Source organism: Podarcis muralis, chromosome W (assembly GCF_964188315.1).
Source record: "Podarcis muralis chromosome W, rPodMur119.hap1.1, whole genome shotgun sequence".
NCBI classification, from domain to species: Eukaryota; Metazoa; Chordata; class Lepidosauria; order Squamata; family Lacertidae; genus Podarcis; species Podarcis muralis.
Window position 1 is genome coordinate 23,453,120 of NC_135674.1, and position 15,882 is coordinate 23,469,001.

At 43.5% G+C, this 15,882-nt stretch overlaps 1 protein-coding gene across 19 annotated transcripts in view; it reads right to left on the reverse strand.

Moving 5' to 3' along the window:
- The window catches only part of LOC144326360 (far upstream element-binding protein 3-like), a 359,673-nt gene that overhangs the window by 51,111 nt on the left and 292,680 nt on the right, over positions 1 to 15,882 (reverse strand). For 13 of the 19 annotated variants that reach the window (XM_077922904.1, XM_077922899.1, XM_077922900.1 and 10 more), the window contains one exon: positions 9,899 to 9,970. The exons of the other annotated variants lie outside the window; for them this stretch is intronic. In XM_077922904.1, coding sequence (XP_077779030.1) covers positions 9,899 to 9,970 — 72 coding nt within the window. The remainder of the gene's footprint in view (positions 1 to 9,898; positions 9,971 to 15,882) is intronic. 19 annotated transcript variants of the gene reach the window in all.

Below are 15,882 nucleotides of genomic sequence, written 5' to 3' on the forward strand. Positions count from 1 at the left end.
GACCATAACATCCTTCTGGACCGTCTAGAAGGGTTGGGAGCTGGGGGCACTGTTATACAGTGGTTCCGCTCCTTCCTCCTGGGCCGTGTTCAGAAAGTGGTGGTGGGGGATGAGTGTTCAGACCCTTGGGCCCTCACTTGTGGGGTACCTCAGGGTTCCGTCCTCTCCCCCATGCTTTTTAACATCTATATGAAGCCGCTGGGAGAGATCATCAGGGGGTTTGGACTGGGTGTCCATCAATATGCAGATGATACCCAGCTCTACCTCTCTTTCAAATCAGAGCCAGTGAAGGCGGTGAAGGTCCTGTGTGAGTGCCTGGAGGCGGTTGGAGGATGGATGGCGGCTAATGGGTTGAAGTTGAATCCTGACAAGACAGAAGTACTGTTTTTGGGGGACAGGGGGCGGGCTGGTGTGGAGGACCCCCTGGTCCTGAATGGGGTAACTGTGCCCCTGAAGGACCAGGTGCGTAGCCTGGGAGTCATTTTGGACTCACAGCTGTCCATGGAGGCGCAGGTCAATTCTGTATCCAGGGCAGCTGTCTACCAACTCCACCTGGTACGCAGGCTGAGACCCTACCTGCCCGCGGACTGTCTCGCCAGAGTGGTGCATGCTCTAGTTATCTCCCGCTTGGACTACTGCAATGCGCTCTACGTGGGGCTACCTTTGAAGGTGACTCGGAAACTACAGCTAATCCAGAATGCGGCAGCTAGACTGGTGACTGGGGGCGGCCGCCGAGACCACATAACACCGGTCTTGAAAGACCTACATTGGCTCCCAGTACGTTTCCGAACACAATTCAAAGTGCTGGTGTTGACCTTTAAAGCCCTAAATGGCCTCGGCCCAGTATACCTGAAGGAGCGTCTCCACCCCCATCGTTCTGCCCGGACGCTGAGGTCCAGCGCCGAGGGCCTTCTGGCGGTTCCCTCATTGCGAGAAGCAAAGCTACAGGGAACCAGGCAGAGGGCCTTTTCGGTAGTGGCGCCTGCCCTGTGGAATGCCCTCCCATCAGATGTCAAAACGATAAACAACTACCTGACATTCAGAAGACATCTTAAGGCAGCCCTGTTCAGGGAAGTTTTTAATGTATGATATTTTAGTGGGGTTATTGGTTTCTATGGAAGCCGCCCAGAGTGGCTGGGGAAACCCAGCCAGATGGGCGGGGTACAAATAATAAATTATTATTATTATTATTATTATTATTATTATTATTATTATTATTAGATTCTAGCAGGTCGGATGGGGGAGGGGCAAGCGGGGATGCACAAATTAATTGAAAACATTTACCGAGTCAGGACAAGAGCACCCAGAGAAAGAAAGCAGCCTGCAGACGTCTTGGTAACTTTTGTCACAAAGAGTTAAGGATGCAGACCCTCTTCAAAAAAATTATGAAGAGGGTCTGCAGGTTGAGGGTAAAAAAGTGGACATTTTCCGAGAAATTCCCTTTAAATTAAGAGTTAGGAGACAGGTACAAGATCTTGAGAACAGATGGGAATTTCCTGAACCTATAGAAAGAAAAGATACAGGCTGGTGACGGAGAGTCAGGTCCATTAGTTTCTGGAAAAACATGGCAGGGATCCTGAATTTAGAGACGGGACAAAAGAGCTGAAAAGCCCCCTGGAACAGCAAAAGGAGGCACTGGAACACTTGGAGGGAGCAGTGGGTGGAAAAACAAATTCTTTAAACAAACATGACAATGGCAAATCTTAAAGTACTAAGTTGGAACGTGAATGGATTGAATAACAAGGGAAAGAGAATCGGGATTGAACATGTGATTCTTCCTCTTGAGGTGCCATGGAAGATGGCCGACAATACCATCTCTCCAGCTCCCACGAGGCAATTTAGAGGCTGAGATGGGAGTAATCAGCCTCCCAAATTCTTCCCGGTGTAAGGGAAGATGCAGTCTCATCCGCTGATGCCCAATAAACCACCCCCAAGTTCGTAACCTGGAAGTGCAAAATGAGAAAAAACAAGCAGCATTGATGTTTATAGATGCAGCAAAAGCATTTGATAATGTTTCTTGGGACTTCATGAAAAAAGTTCTTGAAGAAATGGAATTTGGAGTAAAATTTAATACGGGAATACAAGCTATTTATTCAGAACAGAATGCAAAGTTGATTATTAACCAAATCAATGTAAAATACAAAAAGGAACTAGACAAGGATGTCCATTATCACCGCTTTTGTTCATTCTGGTCCTGGAGGTTCTGGCAAGGAATATTAGAATGGATAAAGAAGTAGCAGGAATAGGAATAAAGAAAAATGAACATAAATTGAAAGCTTTTGCGGACGATTTGGTTATTACTGTAGAAGACCCAAAGAATTCTCTCCCGAGAGTAAAAGAAAAAATTCAAAAGTAGTAGGTTTTAAACTTAATAAAAACCAAATCAAACTGTTAGTTAAAAATTTTAAAGAATCAGAAAAGAAAGAACTATCAGAATCTATAGATATAGAAATCCACAAAAAGGTAAAATATTTAGGAATATGGTTGATGACAAAGAATCTTAATATTTATAAAGACAATTATGGAAAAAAATTGGAATGAAATAAAAAGGAATTTGGGAATAGGATGAATCTCTGTTTTTTAGGACGAATTGTTGCAATAAAAATGAACGTATTGCCAAAAATGCTGTTCGTTTTTCAGACAATACCAATAATAATAATAATAATAATGCTTGCTTCAAAAAATGGCAGCAAGATATTTCAAAATTTATCTGGAATGGGAAAAGGCCAAGAATAAAGTATAAAATACTTACAGATTTAAAAGAGAGCGCAGGCTTTTCTCTTCCAGATTTTAAAATTTACTATGAAGCAGCATGCCTTACTTGGATTCGGGATTGGATTAAATTGGAAAAAGAGGAGGCAATAGTTAGAAGGACACAATAACAGATTTGATTGGCATTCTGTCAGGTGGTGGTGTGGTTGCTCGAGAGCAAACAGGCAAGACTCTGACCTGTCTTTTCCAAGCTTTATTCTTAGTGCAAACTATTTACAGTGAAGAGTGTTGCAAGTTCATGTCTGGCTCAGTCGCTAGCAGAATCTGGGAGTGGCCGGTCCTTGTACCTCCCCCAGCATAACAGCCGCATGACCCCCAGCCTTCTCCTCCCCTCTCTGCACCGAAACCTACTGTGCAGAGTGGGCGCTGGCAAAGGGGTACTTCCCTCCCCTCCGCTTTGCTCAGGCTCGGTGTTGAGGCTCTCCCTAGCATCTCCTGGTCCCTGCACCTCCTCCCCACTGGAGGAGGAACTGCTTCGCAAGATCTTCGGAGGTTCCCTATAACACAACTGCCCTTCCACCTCTCGCCTCTGAGCTGATGGCAGTTCCCTGACAGATTCATACCCGTGGTATGGAAAAGTAAAAGTACACAAAGGATTCCACAATTATATAATTAGAAAGTCCCTGATAAGGGCATGGGGAAAATACAAAGAATTACTGGAATCCAAAACTCCGTGGTGGTTGTCACCTATTGAAGCATTATCACTTAAAACGTTAACAATGAAAGGGATATGGCCAACATATAGAGATTTATTAGTAGAACAAGAAGGAAAGTGGAAATGGAAAGATTATGATGAGATAAAGGAACACCTTCGGAGTTGGTTGCATTATAGGCAATTAAATGAAATCTTCGACGAAGATAATAAGAGAGGATTCACTTACACAGTTTCCAAATTCCAAAAGGATATAATTGATGATAATTCTAAATTGTTAAAGAAGGTGTATAATATTCTGTTGGAATGGGAACCTAAAGATGAGGAAGTTAAAGCAGTAATGATCAAGTGGGCACAGGACATAGGTCATAACATACAATTTGAGGATTGAATAAGGCTTTGGAAAGTGAACTTGAAATTTACGGATTGTATATTGTTGAAAGATAATTATATGAAAATGATGTACATTACACCATTAAAACTGGCCAAAATGTATAAAACAGAACAGAATAACTGTTGGAGATTTAAAGAAGAAGGTACATTTTATCACATGTGGTGGGATTGTAAGATTATTCTAAAAAATTGGGAAATGATATATAATGAATTGAAAAAATGTTCAAAATAACCTTTGTGAAAAAACCAGAAGCCTTTCTGTTAGGTATTCTAGGACAAGAAATGCCAAAGAAAAATTGGACATTATTCATGAACGCTACTACGGCAGCAAGAATTCTAATAGCACAAAATTGGAAGACTGGAGAAACACCATCTACAAATTACCCAAATTTATTCCTTTTATATCCTGATCCAGTTTTATCTCTTGATTTAGCACTTCCAGTACTAATATGAAAAGTAATGGGGAAAGAGGGCACCCCTGCCTGGTCCCCTTTTCAATATCAAAATATTCGGTCATTTCCCCATTAATTATTAAATTTGCTGTTTGCCCCTTATATATCGCTTTTAACCCTTTTATAAATTGTTCTCCCATGCCCATTTTTTCTATAACTTTTTCTATGAATTTCCACGATACATTGTCAAACGCTTTTTCAGCATCTATAAATATAAAGGCCACTTTTTTATTCGGTCTCAGCTCCAGATATTCTATTACATTTATTACTATTCTTATGTTATTGCTGATTTTCCTCTCTGGTAAAAACCCCGCTTGCTCTTCATTAATGTAGTCTCTTAAAACCAGTATGTCTGCGTAGATTTTATAATCAATATTAAGTAGTGAAATCGGTCGATAATTATTGATGTTCTCTTTGTTTTGTCCTTGTTTAGGTATCACTACAATGTGTGCTTGTTGCCAAGTATCTGGTGTTTTTCCTTCTTCCATTATCTTGTTTATTAGTGTCTTCATCGGTAGTGCTAATGAATCTTCTCGAGCTGGCATGTGATGCTACAAGAACTTCCTCTGCTACAAGAAACTTTTTTCTTTTTTCTTTCTCCCCCCCCCCCTTCCTTTGCCATCTGTTTTAGTTCTTTATAGTCCATTGTTTCATGATTATATTTAAGTTTTGCTTGTTTACTGTTAGATGCTTGATTGTTGTTCTCCTACTATTTAGGTGGTTTTTCTTCCCTGAATGTATGTTATATGGTAGTTCTGTTTAGCTGTGGAATGTTTTGTGGTTTATTTTCCGATTTAATTAATCGGTTAGTCTAATATTATAATAGAAGGCTGACAAATAATATAATAGTTTCATATAATCAGAGAGGTAGCTGATGATTAGCTGGTTTGTCCTACTCGACTGTTAGTGTTTATCGAGTTGTTGCTATTATAAGCAGAATAACTAGGCTGGGAAAGAGTAACATCAATGCCATCAATGGAGGATAGTATGAGGCTTGGGATTGCTACTGTGGAGGGGTGAGGGAGGTATGGCGGTGGGGGCAGATTTTATAGGTGAAGGGGATTGAGATACAGATATGCTCATACCCCTTCCAATCTGTGCCCCATCTCGAGGGACGACGGTAGGGTGAGCAAGGATTACTCACCTCCGTCACTGGTGTTGTGCAATGCCAGCTCTATAGGCAGCAAAACTGCCACCCTGTGAGATTTCTTTACCTCACAGGGGGTCGACCTGGCTTGTGCGACGGAGACCTGGGTGCGCGAAGAGGAAGCAGTTACCTTACAAGAGATGGCACCCCCGGGTTTCTCTGTCCTCCACCAGTCACGGACTGTGGGCCGGGGGGGGGAGGGGTGGCATTATTAATCCAGGAAGATTGTCCTTTCAGGGCTCTACCATCGCCATCGATTCACGGCATTGAATGTGTTGGCCTAGTGTGGGGTTCCGAGGAGAGCTTGGCTGTCTGCCTGGTGTACCAGCCATCTAGCACACCAGCAGCCACCCTGTAAGGCCTACTGAAGGCAGTGGCCGGCTGGGCCTTGGAGTTCCCTAACCGATTGGTATTGGGGGACTTCAACATCCATGCTGATGCCACTCCCTCCTCACAGGCTCTGGACCTGGTGTCTTCCATGGCGACACTAGGGCTTTCCCAGTTTGTTTCGGGCCCCACACATCAAGCAGGTCACACGCTGGATTTGATCTTTGGTGCAGGCATAGATGTGATCATGTTTCCTTCGATGAAGGTGCCATAGTCTGATTACTACGCTCTGAAAGCCAGGATTGACTTTCCACCCCCACCCTGCTTAGGTGGCGAGCCGATTTGGGCTCGCTCGCAGAGGCTGATGGACCCTGATAGATTCCGTCAAGCCTTGCAGGACCTTGCTCCCCCTGGCGACTCATTGACCGAGCTTGTTGAGGGCTGGAATATCCAGCTCCTGACAGCCATCGATGAGATCGCACCTAAGCGCCCTCTGTGACCCCGCAGAAACCGGGCTCCCTGTTTTACCAAGGAGCTCCGGAAAATGACCTCAGATGGCTAGAGCGAGTATGGCAGGGTGCCCACGACAGAGCTTCAATAACATCTTATAGGGTTTTTATGAAAACCTATGAGATGGCAGTGAAGGCCGCTAAGAAGTCTTACTTCTCAGCCTCCATTGCATCCGCTAGCTCTTGCCTGGTGCAATTATTTAGTATAATTATGTCTTTAACGTCCCTGGACGGACAGCCAAATTTAAATAACAATTTGACACACAGCTGTGAGGCATTTGCGAGCTTTTTTGCGGAGAACGTCCTGTTGCTCCGCCGTGACCTCCCTGCCAATTTGGATACAATAACAGAACTGGAAGCCCCTTGACTGTCCTCAGGTCCAGTGTTGTTGTTGTTTAGTCGTTTAGTCGTGTCCGACTCTTTGTGACCCCATGGACCAGAGCACGCTAGGCACTTCTGTCTTGCACTGCCTCCCGCAGTTTAGTCAAACTCATGCTGGTAGCCTCGAGAACACTATCCAACCATCTCGTCCTCTGTCGTCCCCTTCTCCTTGTGCCCTCCATCTTTCCCAACATCAGGGTCTTTTCCAACGAGTGTTCTCTTCTCATGAGGTGGCCAAAGTATTGGAGCCTCAGCTTCAGGATCTGTCCTTCCAGTGAGCACTCAGGGCTGATTTCCTTAAGAATGGATAGGTTTGATCTTCTTGCAGTCCATGGGACTCTCAAGAGTCTCCTCCAGCACCATAATTCAAAAGCATCAATTCTTCGGCGATCAGCCTTTTTTATGGTCCAGCTCTCATTTCCATACATCACTACTGGGAAAACCATACCTCGGGTCCAGTATTGGACCACTTTGACTGGATATCCCCAGCCAATGTGGACAGACTCCTCCGAGCTGGAAAGCCCACCACCTGTCCTCTTGACCCGTGCCCATCCTGGCTGATTAGAGCGTGTCCAGACAAGGTGCGCCCCCCCGGGATATAATCCATTTGTCCCTTGGCACTGGGACATTCCCAGAGTAATTGAAGGAGGCAGTGGTGTACCCGCTCTTAAAAAAAACATCATTAGATCCTTTAGATCTATCCAATTACCACCCGGTTTTGAATCTTCTGTTCCTGGGTAAGGTGATTGAGAGAGTGGTTGCTGAACAGCTTGGTGGGTTTCTGGATGAAACATCGGCTCTGGATCCATTCCAAGACGGCTCTGGTCACCCTAACAGATGATCTCAGTAGGCAGCTGCATCGAGGCGGGTCAAGGCTGCTGATTCTTTTAGACCTGTCAGCAGCCTTCAACATGGTCGATCACGAACTCCTGGACCACCGCCTCGTCGATGTGGGGATCCAGGGCACAGTCCTTCAATGGCTGCGCTCATTTCTCTCTGGTCGGGGACAGAGGGTAGCGTTTGGGGAAAACTGTCCTCGCACCACTCCTTGGTGTGTGGAGTGCCGCAGGGTGCGATACTCTCCCCGATGCTTTTCAACATCTTTATAGGCCCCCTCGCCCAGCTTGTCCGGAGTTTTGGGCTGGGCTGGGCTGCCATCAGTATGCTGATGACACCCAACTCTATCTGTTGATGGATGGCCATCCTGACTTGGCCCCAGACACACTGATCAGATGTTTGGAAGCTGTGGCTGGATGGTTACGTGGGAGCCGGTTGAAGATAAATCCTTCGAAGACAGTGGTCCTTTGGCTGGGTCTGGACGATATGGGATTTGGGGGGGCAACTCCCATCTCTTGCGGGGGCGCAATTAGTGCCAGCACCGTCCGTTAAGAGTTTGGGTGTAATCTTAGACACCTCCCTTTCCATGGAGGCGCAGATTGCAGCTATAACAAAGGCGGCATTTTTCATCTCCGCCAAGCTAAGCAGTTGGCTCCTTACCTCTCTCGCCCTGACCTAGCCACTGTGATCCTAGCGACGGTCAGCTCCAGACTGGATTATTGTAACTCACTCTACGTGGGGCTGCCCTCATTGAGACTGACCCAGAAACTGTTGGTTTCTATTTCCCTCACTGAGCAGCAGCTGCATGTCACAAGACATTGTTTGCATTCCACAGTCAGAGTTACTGTTGGGTTCCCACGGGAATGGGAGACTGGATTCCATTTTTTCAGTGTTCTCTCGGTTTCTTTGTGTCGAGAAGAGTTGCTTCTCTGCTCTCACAGAGGCAGGATGCATGTTTGTATGCTCTCAGCATAGCTTGTAAATAAACTTCAGCATGTAGCACATTACCTGCTTATCCTTTCGTTGCGAGACTACGCTCTGCTTGGGCTCAAGATAAAACGAGCCTGTATCAGCTCCAGATGGGCCGGAGCTGATCAAAAACTCACAGAAACTCCAGCGGGTGCAGAATGCCACGGCAAGACTCCTTATGGGGTCCTCGCTGCTGGATCACATTCACCCAGTGCTATCCCAGCTGCGCTGGCTCCCGGTGGAGTACAGGATCAGGTTTAAGGTGCTGGTTTTAACCTTTAAAGCCCTATACGGCCTAGGACCCCCGTACCTATGGGACCGCCTCTCCTGGTATGTCCCACGGAGGAACTTACGGTCTTCAAACAAAAACATCTTGGAGGTCCCGGGCCACAGGGAGGTTAGGCTGGCCTCAACCAGATCCAGGGCTTTTTCGGCTGTGGCTCCAATCTGGTGGAACGTTCTGTCACAAGAGACTAGGGCCCTGCGGGATTTGACATCTTTCTGCAGGGCCTGCAAGACAGAGCTGTTCCACCAGGCCTTTGGCAATCCTCATAGAACTCTAGCCCAATGGTTGCCATTAATTTTGTTTGAACTGATTTTATAATGAATTGATTTTAGAATGCTATATTATTTTACTGTTGTTAGCCGCTCAGAGCCCGGCTTCAGCTGGGGAGGGCGGGATATATTTTTTTAAAAAAATATATTATTATTATTCTAATTTTTTATAGTGAAGGGCCGTAATTCTGTCCGGACCAGGGGATTTTCCTTTCTTTGTTTTTCTTATGGCTTCATGCATTTCCATCATAGACACTGGGGCATTTAAAGATTCAGTTCTTCCTTTTGGTATTGCTGGTAGTTGTTTCCCTTTCGGATATTCTTTTATCTCATCTTCAGTCTCGGTCTCCCTCTTGTATAGTTTTTTAAAGTATCTCACAAAACTGTTGTTTAACTCTTTAGGGTTGTCTAGGAGTTTCCCTTCATCCATTATTCTGTCGATTATCATCTCTTTCTGTTTTTTCTTCAGTTGCCATGCCAACATGTTTCCAGCTTTATCTGCAAACTCGAATGATCTTTGTTTCATCCACCGTATATTGTTTTCTACTTCAAAATTTACTATTTGTCAATCGTTCTCAGGATTTAAATAAACATTTACAACTTTATTTACAGAGAACAAGAAATATCATCAGTAATAACAGAACATTATGTATAAATAGAAGAATGTGACATTTGGTGTAACAAACCAGAAATGGAAGTTGGGGGAAGTCAACAGGGAGGGGGAAAACTAGAAAATGGATGTTAAATGATGATATTGAATAATTGTTATATATATATAAATTAAAAGGTCACCCAGTGAGCTTTATGGCTGAGAGGAGATTTGAACCCTGGCCTCTCCTAGATCCTAGCCCAACACATTTAACTGACGCAACACGCACATGCACACATACAGACTTTTACTCACTCTGTTTCTTGTAATAATCCTCCCATGCCTTGCTGTAGTCTGGTTGGTTGTTCTGTTGCTGGCTTTGTTGATCTGTGCAAGGCACCGTGGGACAGAAAAAAAGGGAAACATAGAATGGATGGGATGATTATTATTTAGGGCTTTAAAGGTCAGCACCAACACTTTGAATTGTGCTCGGAAACGTACTGGGAGCCAATGTAGGTCTTTCAGGACCAGTGTTATGTGGTCTCGGCGGCCGCTCCCAGTCACCATTCTAGCTGCCGCATTCTGGATTAGTTGTAGTTTCTGAGTCATCTTCAAAAAAAGCCCCACATACAGTGCACTGCAGTAGTCCAAGCGGGAGATAACTACAGCATGTACCACTCTGGCAAGACAGTGCACAGGCAAGTAGGGTCTCAGCCAGTGTACCAGATGGAGCTGGTAGACAGCTGCCCTGGACACAGAATTGACTTGTGCCTCCATGGACTGCTGAGAGTTCAAAATGACTCGCAGGCTGTGCACCTGGTCCTTTAGGGGCACATTTACCCCATTCAGGACCAAGGAGTCCCCCACACCTACCTGCCCCGTGCCCCAGAAACATTCCTTCTGTCTTATCAGGATTCAGCCTCAATTCATTGACCACCATCCATTCGCCAACCACCTCCTGACACTTACACAGGACATTTACCACCTTCACTTGGCTACTTCTTCTAAGCATATAATTTTGGAGCACAATTCAGTTTCAATCTTAAAACATTGTTGTTATGGGGTTGGGGGAAATGGAAAGCCCAAATTTGAAGGATGCTACAGAAATGGGTTTTTTTCTCTCTGTTATGTGTGCTCTTTGTATCAGGAAACACATGCAGCAACATGACATATGTTATGTGTGGATTGGATTGTACTCCAAAAGGAACAAGATAAACCACCATTCTTTGCTAAGGAAACCCACGTTTTCATGGACTGAGTCAATCATGGAAATTGAAAGGCAGCTTTGCATTGTCATAACATCATGGTTAATTTGTTTTATTCTGGTTTTCCTAGCCATGGAGAAGTGCCACTGGGAATCTTATCCCACTCCTAACTTTGGAGATGTCACCAGGTGCCTGTAGGTTTGAATGTGCATCTTTCAAAACAATAAGGGTTTACAAGAAAAAATTATCTTTTGTGTTTACAATACTTATTTTTTTGTCACCCTCTTTCAGCCTTTGGGAAAAGTGGTGTCTAAGTACCCCAGGAATGCTATTGGCTTACTCGTCTGTCTGCTTGTCTGCCCCCCCCCCCCCCGGCCCTGGCAACACCGCTGAGGAGACATGCAGGAACCCCAGAGAAGCCCTTAAAGCACAGCCCAGACGGAACACTAATGGCTGCCTAATCCAGACACTCTGTAAAAGCCACCAGTCAACAACGCCTGTTCAGCTCAACAACACCCAGGAACCACCACCACAACTCCTAACCACAACACACCCTTCTCCAAGAGAACACCAAGCAGGTCTCAAACCAAAAACATCAGTGAGACTGTGATGACACCAACCAGGGAGATGGCAAACAGCACTGAGAACACAACCCCCCCCCCCCAAGATGACAATGACCCAGCAACAAAATGAGACTAAAAGAACTACTGAAAGCATTCAGTGACCTAACCTCTAAAGTGGAAACTCTAGAAAACAAGAACCACATACAAGAAAGAATACTAGAGAAGTACCAAGAGGAAAACACATGTGTGAATAATAAATTGGCTGAACTGGAAAGTCACCTGGAAATAACAGAAATGGAAAATAAAGTCATGAAAATCAAACAGGCGGACCTCGAACACCGTAGTAGACGCTGCAACATCCGCTTCCACAACTTTCCTGAAAAAGTGTAGGAGAAAAGCCCAGCAGACCTAATTGTATGCTGGCTGAAAAATACAATCCCAAACTTGACACTTGAAGTAGACGACCTGGAGAGGGCTCACAGAGCCCTAAAACCTATGCAGAAACCCAGCGCCCCCCCCCCCAAGAGACATAATTGTGTGCTTCACATGCTACAAAAATAAAGAGGAGGCATGGAATAACCTCAGAAACTCAATCAACCTTCAATATGGAGACAAACCCATACTGGCCTTACAGGATTTATCTCAGGACACCCTAAAACAGAGAAAAAGCCTATGCCCATGCACCCAGCATCTCCAACAAGCAGGGATCAAATACCAATGGGGCTTCCCCTTCTGTAACAACCAACACAACACAACACAACACAACACAACACATGGCTACCAACATACCTGAAGCCCTGCAACTACTGAAGAACCTTGAACTCAACCCTCCACCGGAATGGCAACTGACAGACACACCAAGTGACAGCAATGACCACGATGAAACAACAGCAAACAACTTGTGGTTGATCGCAAAGCCATGAGCAAGTGGGATTCAGCCCTTAGGGGAGAATCCAGCTTTTCGGGGGAAAGGGTGGCATTGCATGGGTGCTGCAAGCCCCCAAAAACCTCAGGAGGAAGATTCTGAGGGCAGGTTCCCAGCAAAGCCAAAGAGCGGTCTCTCCACTGCCTAATACGCTCCTTTTAGGAGAGGGAAGATCGGCGAGATCGAGACACCAGCGCGGGATGCCATTTTCTACTCCTGAGAAGCACAGCCTTAAGCTTACCTGGCACAGCGATCAATTCCAAAAGAAGAAGAAAATTCAGATTAATTTGATGAGAAATAAAAAACTTTAATAATTAGAATAATTCGGAAGCAGCGGGGTGGAAAAAAGGAGGTCAGCCCTGTCTGGGATTTGAACTTAGATACATGGCGTTCCTATGGAACAACAAACATATGATCTTACCTACAGCGGAAATATAAACTTCAACACAAACACATTTGCTGAAAAGTAGAACTGTCTATATATTGATTTAAAAGGGTTGAATACCTCTTACTGTGGATATTGTTTGTCTATCTTAGGATCTCTGAGACGGCAGGAGGAGAACCTCCTGGAAAACTTTTACTTTTGTTTTTGTGGAACTGCGTAGTTAAAGTTAAAAAGCTTCATATTTTTTATTTCTTTTAGTTCTTGTTATTGCCAGACAGCAGTGTGTTGGGGGAAAGCTACTAAGCCCAAGCAGGAACTGATTTGGAATTATGGATTGTATATTTTTATATATATTTTTTTAAACAATATTTTTATTGGTTTTTCCAGATACAAGTTATAGAAAAAGAAAAAAGAATAAGAAGAAAAAAGAAGAAAAAAGAAACCAACTTTCCAAGATATTTTTTTCAAAACCAACTGGACTTCCCCACATCTCCCTCACCCTGCATTCTTTACAATAAAGATATCAGCAAATTATTCCTTTGTACTTTCCAATAGGTATACTTTATGTTTAAAACTTATTATCTAATTACATTACATTACCTTCAAATAAAAATCATGTTACTTTAAACATTGGTCCTTTCATAATTATAAACTTAATTTCCATATCACCGAATCTTATTGCTGAAGCTAAATTTTCTGAGTCATGCAAACTCTTAACATTCATATAACTTAAAATATTTTTGTAAATAGTCTTTAAATTTTCTCCAATCCTCTTCAATTGTTTCTTCTCCCAAATCTCGGATTCTGCCAGTCATTTCGGCCAATTCCATGTAGTCCATCAATTGCGTCTGCCACTCTTCCAGTGTGGACAAATCTTGTGTCTTCCAATATTTTGCAATTAATATTCTTGCTGCTGTTGTTGCATACATATAAAAGGTTCTGTCGTTCTTTAACACCTTCTGGCCGTCAATGCCCAGGAGAAAGGCCTCTGGTTTCTTAGGAAAGGTGTATTTAAGCACCTTTTTTAGCTCGTTATGAATCATTTCCCAGAAGACCTTCACTTTTGGGCAAGTCCACCAGAGGTGAAAGAATGTCCCTTCAGCCTCCTTACATTTCCAACATTTATTATCAGACAGATGATATATCTTAGCAAGTTTGACTGGGGTCATGTACCACCTGTATATCATTTTCATAATGTTCTCCTTCAGGGCATTACATGCCGTGAATTTCATACCAGTGGTCCATAACCTTTCCCAGTCTTCAAACATAATGTTGTGCCCAATGTCCTGAGCCCATTTTATCATTGCTGATTTGACTGTCTCATCCTGAGTGTTCCATTTAAGCAGCAAGTTATACATTCTCGAGAGTACTTTAGTCTTTGGTTCTAACAATTCCGTTTCTAATTTCGATTTTTCCACCCGGAAGCCTACTTTTTTATCCAATTTAAAAACCTCTTGTATTTGGGCATAATGGAACCAGTTTTGCACCTTATTTTTTAATTTTTCATAGCTCTGCAGCCTCCAATTTTCTCCAACTTTTTCTAAAATTTCCCCATATTTCGGCCAGCCAACCTCCATATTGGGTCTTTTCCAGGCCTTGGCCTCTGCTGGTGATAGCCACCTCGGGGTCTTACCTTCTAGCAAGTCCTTGTATTTTGTCCAGACCATGAATATTGCTTTTCTGACAATATGATTTTTAAACATTTTATGAGCCTTTACCTTGTCGTACCACAGATATGCATGCCAACCAAAAGCGTTATCAAACCCTTCCAGATCTAGAACATCAGTGTTCTCAAGAAGTAACCAATCTTTCATCCAGCAGAAGGCTGCAGCTTCATAATACAACCTTAAATCTGGCAGGGCAAACCCCCCTCTTTGTTTTGAGTCAGTTAATATTTTAAACTTTATTCGGGGCTTTTTGCCCTGCCAAACAAATTTAGAAATATCCTTCTGCCACTTTCCAAAGCATTCCACTCTGTCCACAATCTGTAGGGTTTGGAACAAAAATAACATTTTCGGCAATACATTCATTTTTATAGCTGCAATTCTTCCCAACAAGGAAAGTTTCAGTCTTGACCAAATTTCTAAATCTTTTTAAATTTCCGTCCAGCATTTTTCATAATTGTCTTTGAATAAATTCAAATTTTTAGCAGACAAATGAACCCCTAGGTATTTCACTCTTTTAACCACACTTAATTCTGTCTCCCTCTGAAACCCCTCTGTTTCCGATAATGTCAAGTTTTTTGCCAAAACCTTGGTTTTTTGCTTATTCAGTTTAAATCCCGCCACCCGACCAAACTCTTGTATCAATTCTAGAACTCTTTTTGTACTAGATTCTGGCTCCTGTAGTGTTAACACCAGATCATCTGCGAAGGCTTTCAACTTATATTGTTTCACTCCGACCTGTATTCCTTGCACCAACCGGTCCTCCCTAATCATGTTCAGGAGCACCTCCAGGACTGAAATAAATAAAAGAGGGGATAAGGGGCACCCCTGTCGTGTCCCTTTTTCAATTTTGAACTCCTCAGTCACCACATTGTTCACTATCAATTTGGCTTTTTGTTCTGAATAAATTGCTTCTATTCCATTTTCAAACCCCCGTCCCACTCCCATCCCTTCCAAGTTTTTCTTCATGAACATCCAGGAAATGTTATCAAAGGCCTTCTCCGCATCAATAAAGATTAACATGGCTCTCGTATTGATATTTGTTTGTAAAAGTTCCAAAATATCAATAATGTTCCTAGTATTATCAAACATATGTCTACCTGGGAGAAAGCCGGCCTGGTCTTTGTGAATCACTTCATTAAGTACTTTTTTAAGTCTGCTTGCCAAAATGTCTGCAAAAATTTTGTAATCCACATTTAGGAGTGAGATGGGACGGTAGTTCTTAAGTTGAGTCTTTTCAGTCTCCAGTTTGGGTATCAATGTGATGAAAGCTTCTTTCCACGTTTCCGGTGCCTTCTTCCCCTCCATGATCTGGTTACAAACCTCCATTAGTGGTTGTATCAAGTAGTCTTTTAATGTCTTATAATATTTGGAGGTAAGTCCATCAGGACCTGGGGATTTGCCCAATTGCATATTCTGAATGGCGCCCTCGATTTCCTGTTGTGTTATTCTGTAATTCAAAATTGTTGTCCTCTCCTGGGATAGTTTTGGTAATCCATTGACTTTTATAAATTGGTCTATCTCAGTCTCTTTCTGAGGCCCTTGCGTATAAAGTTT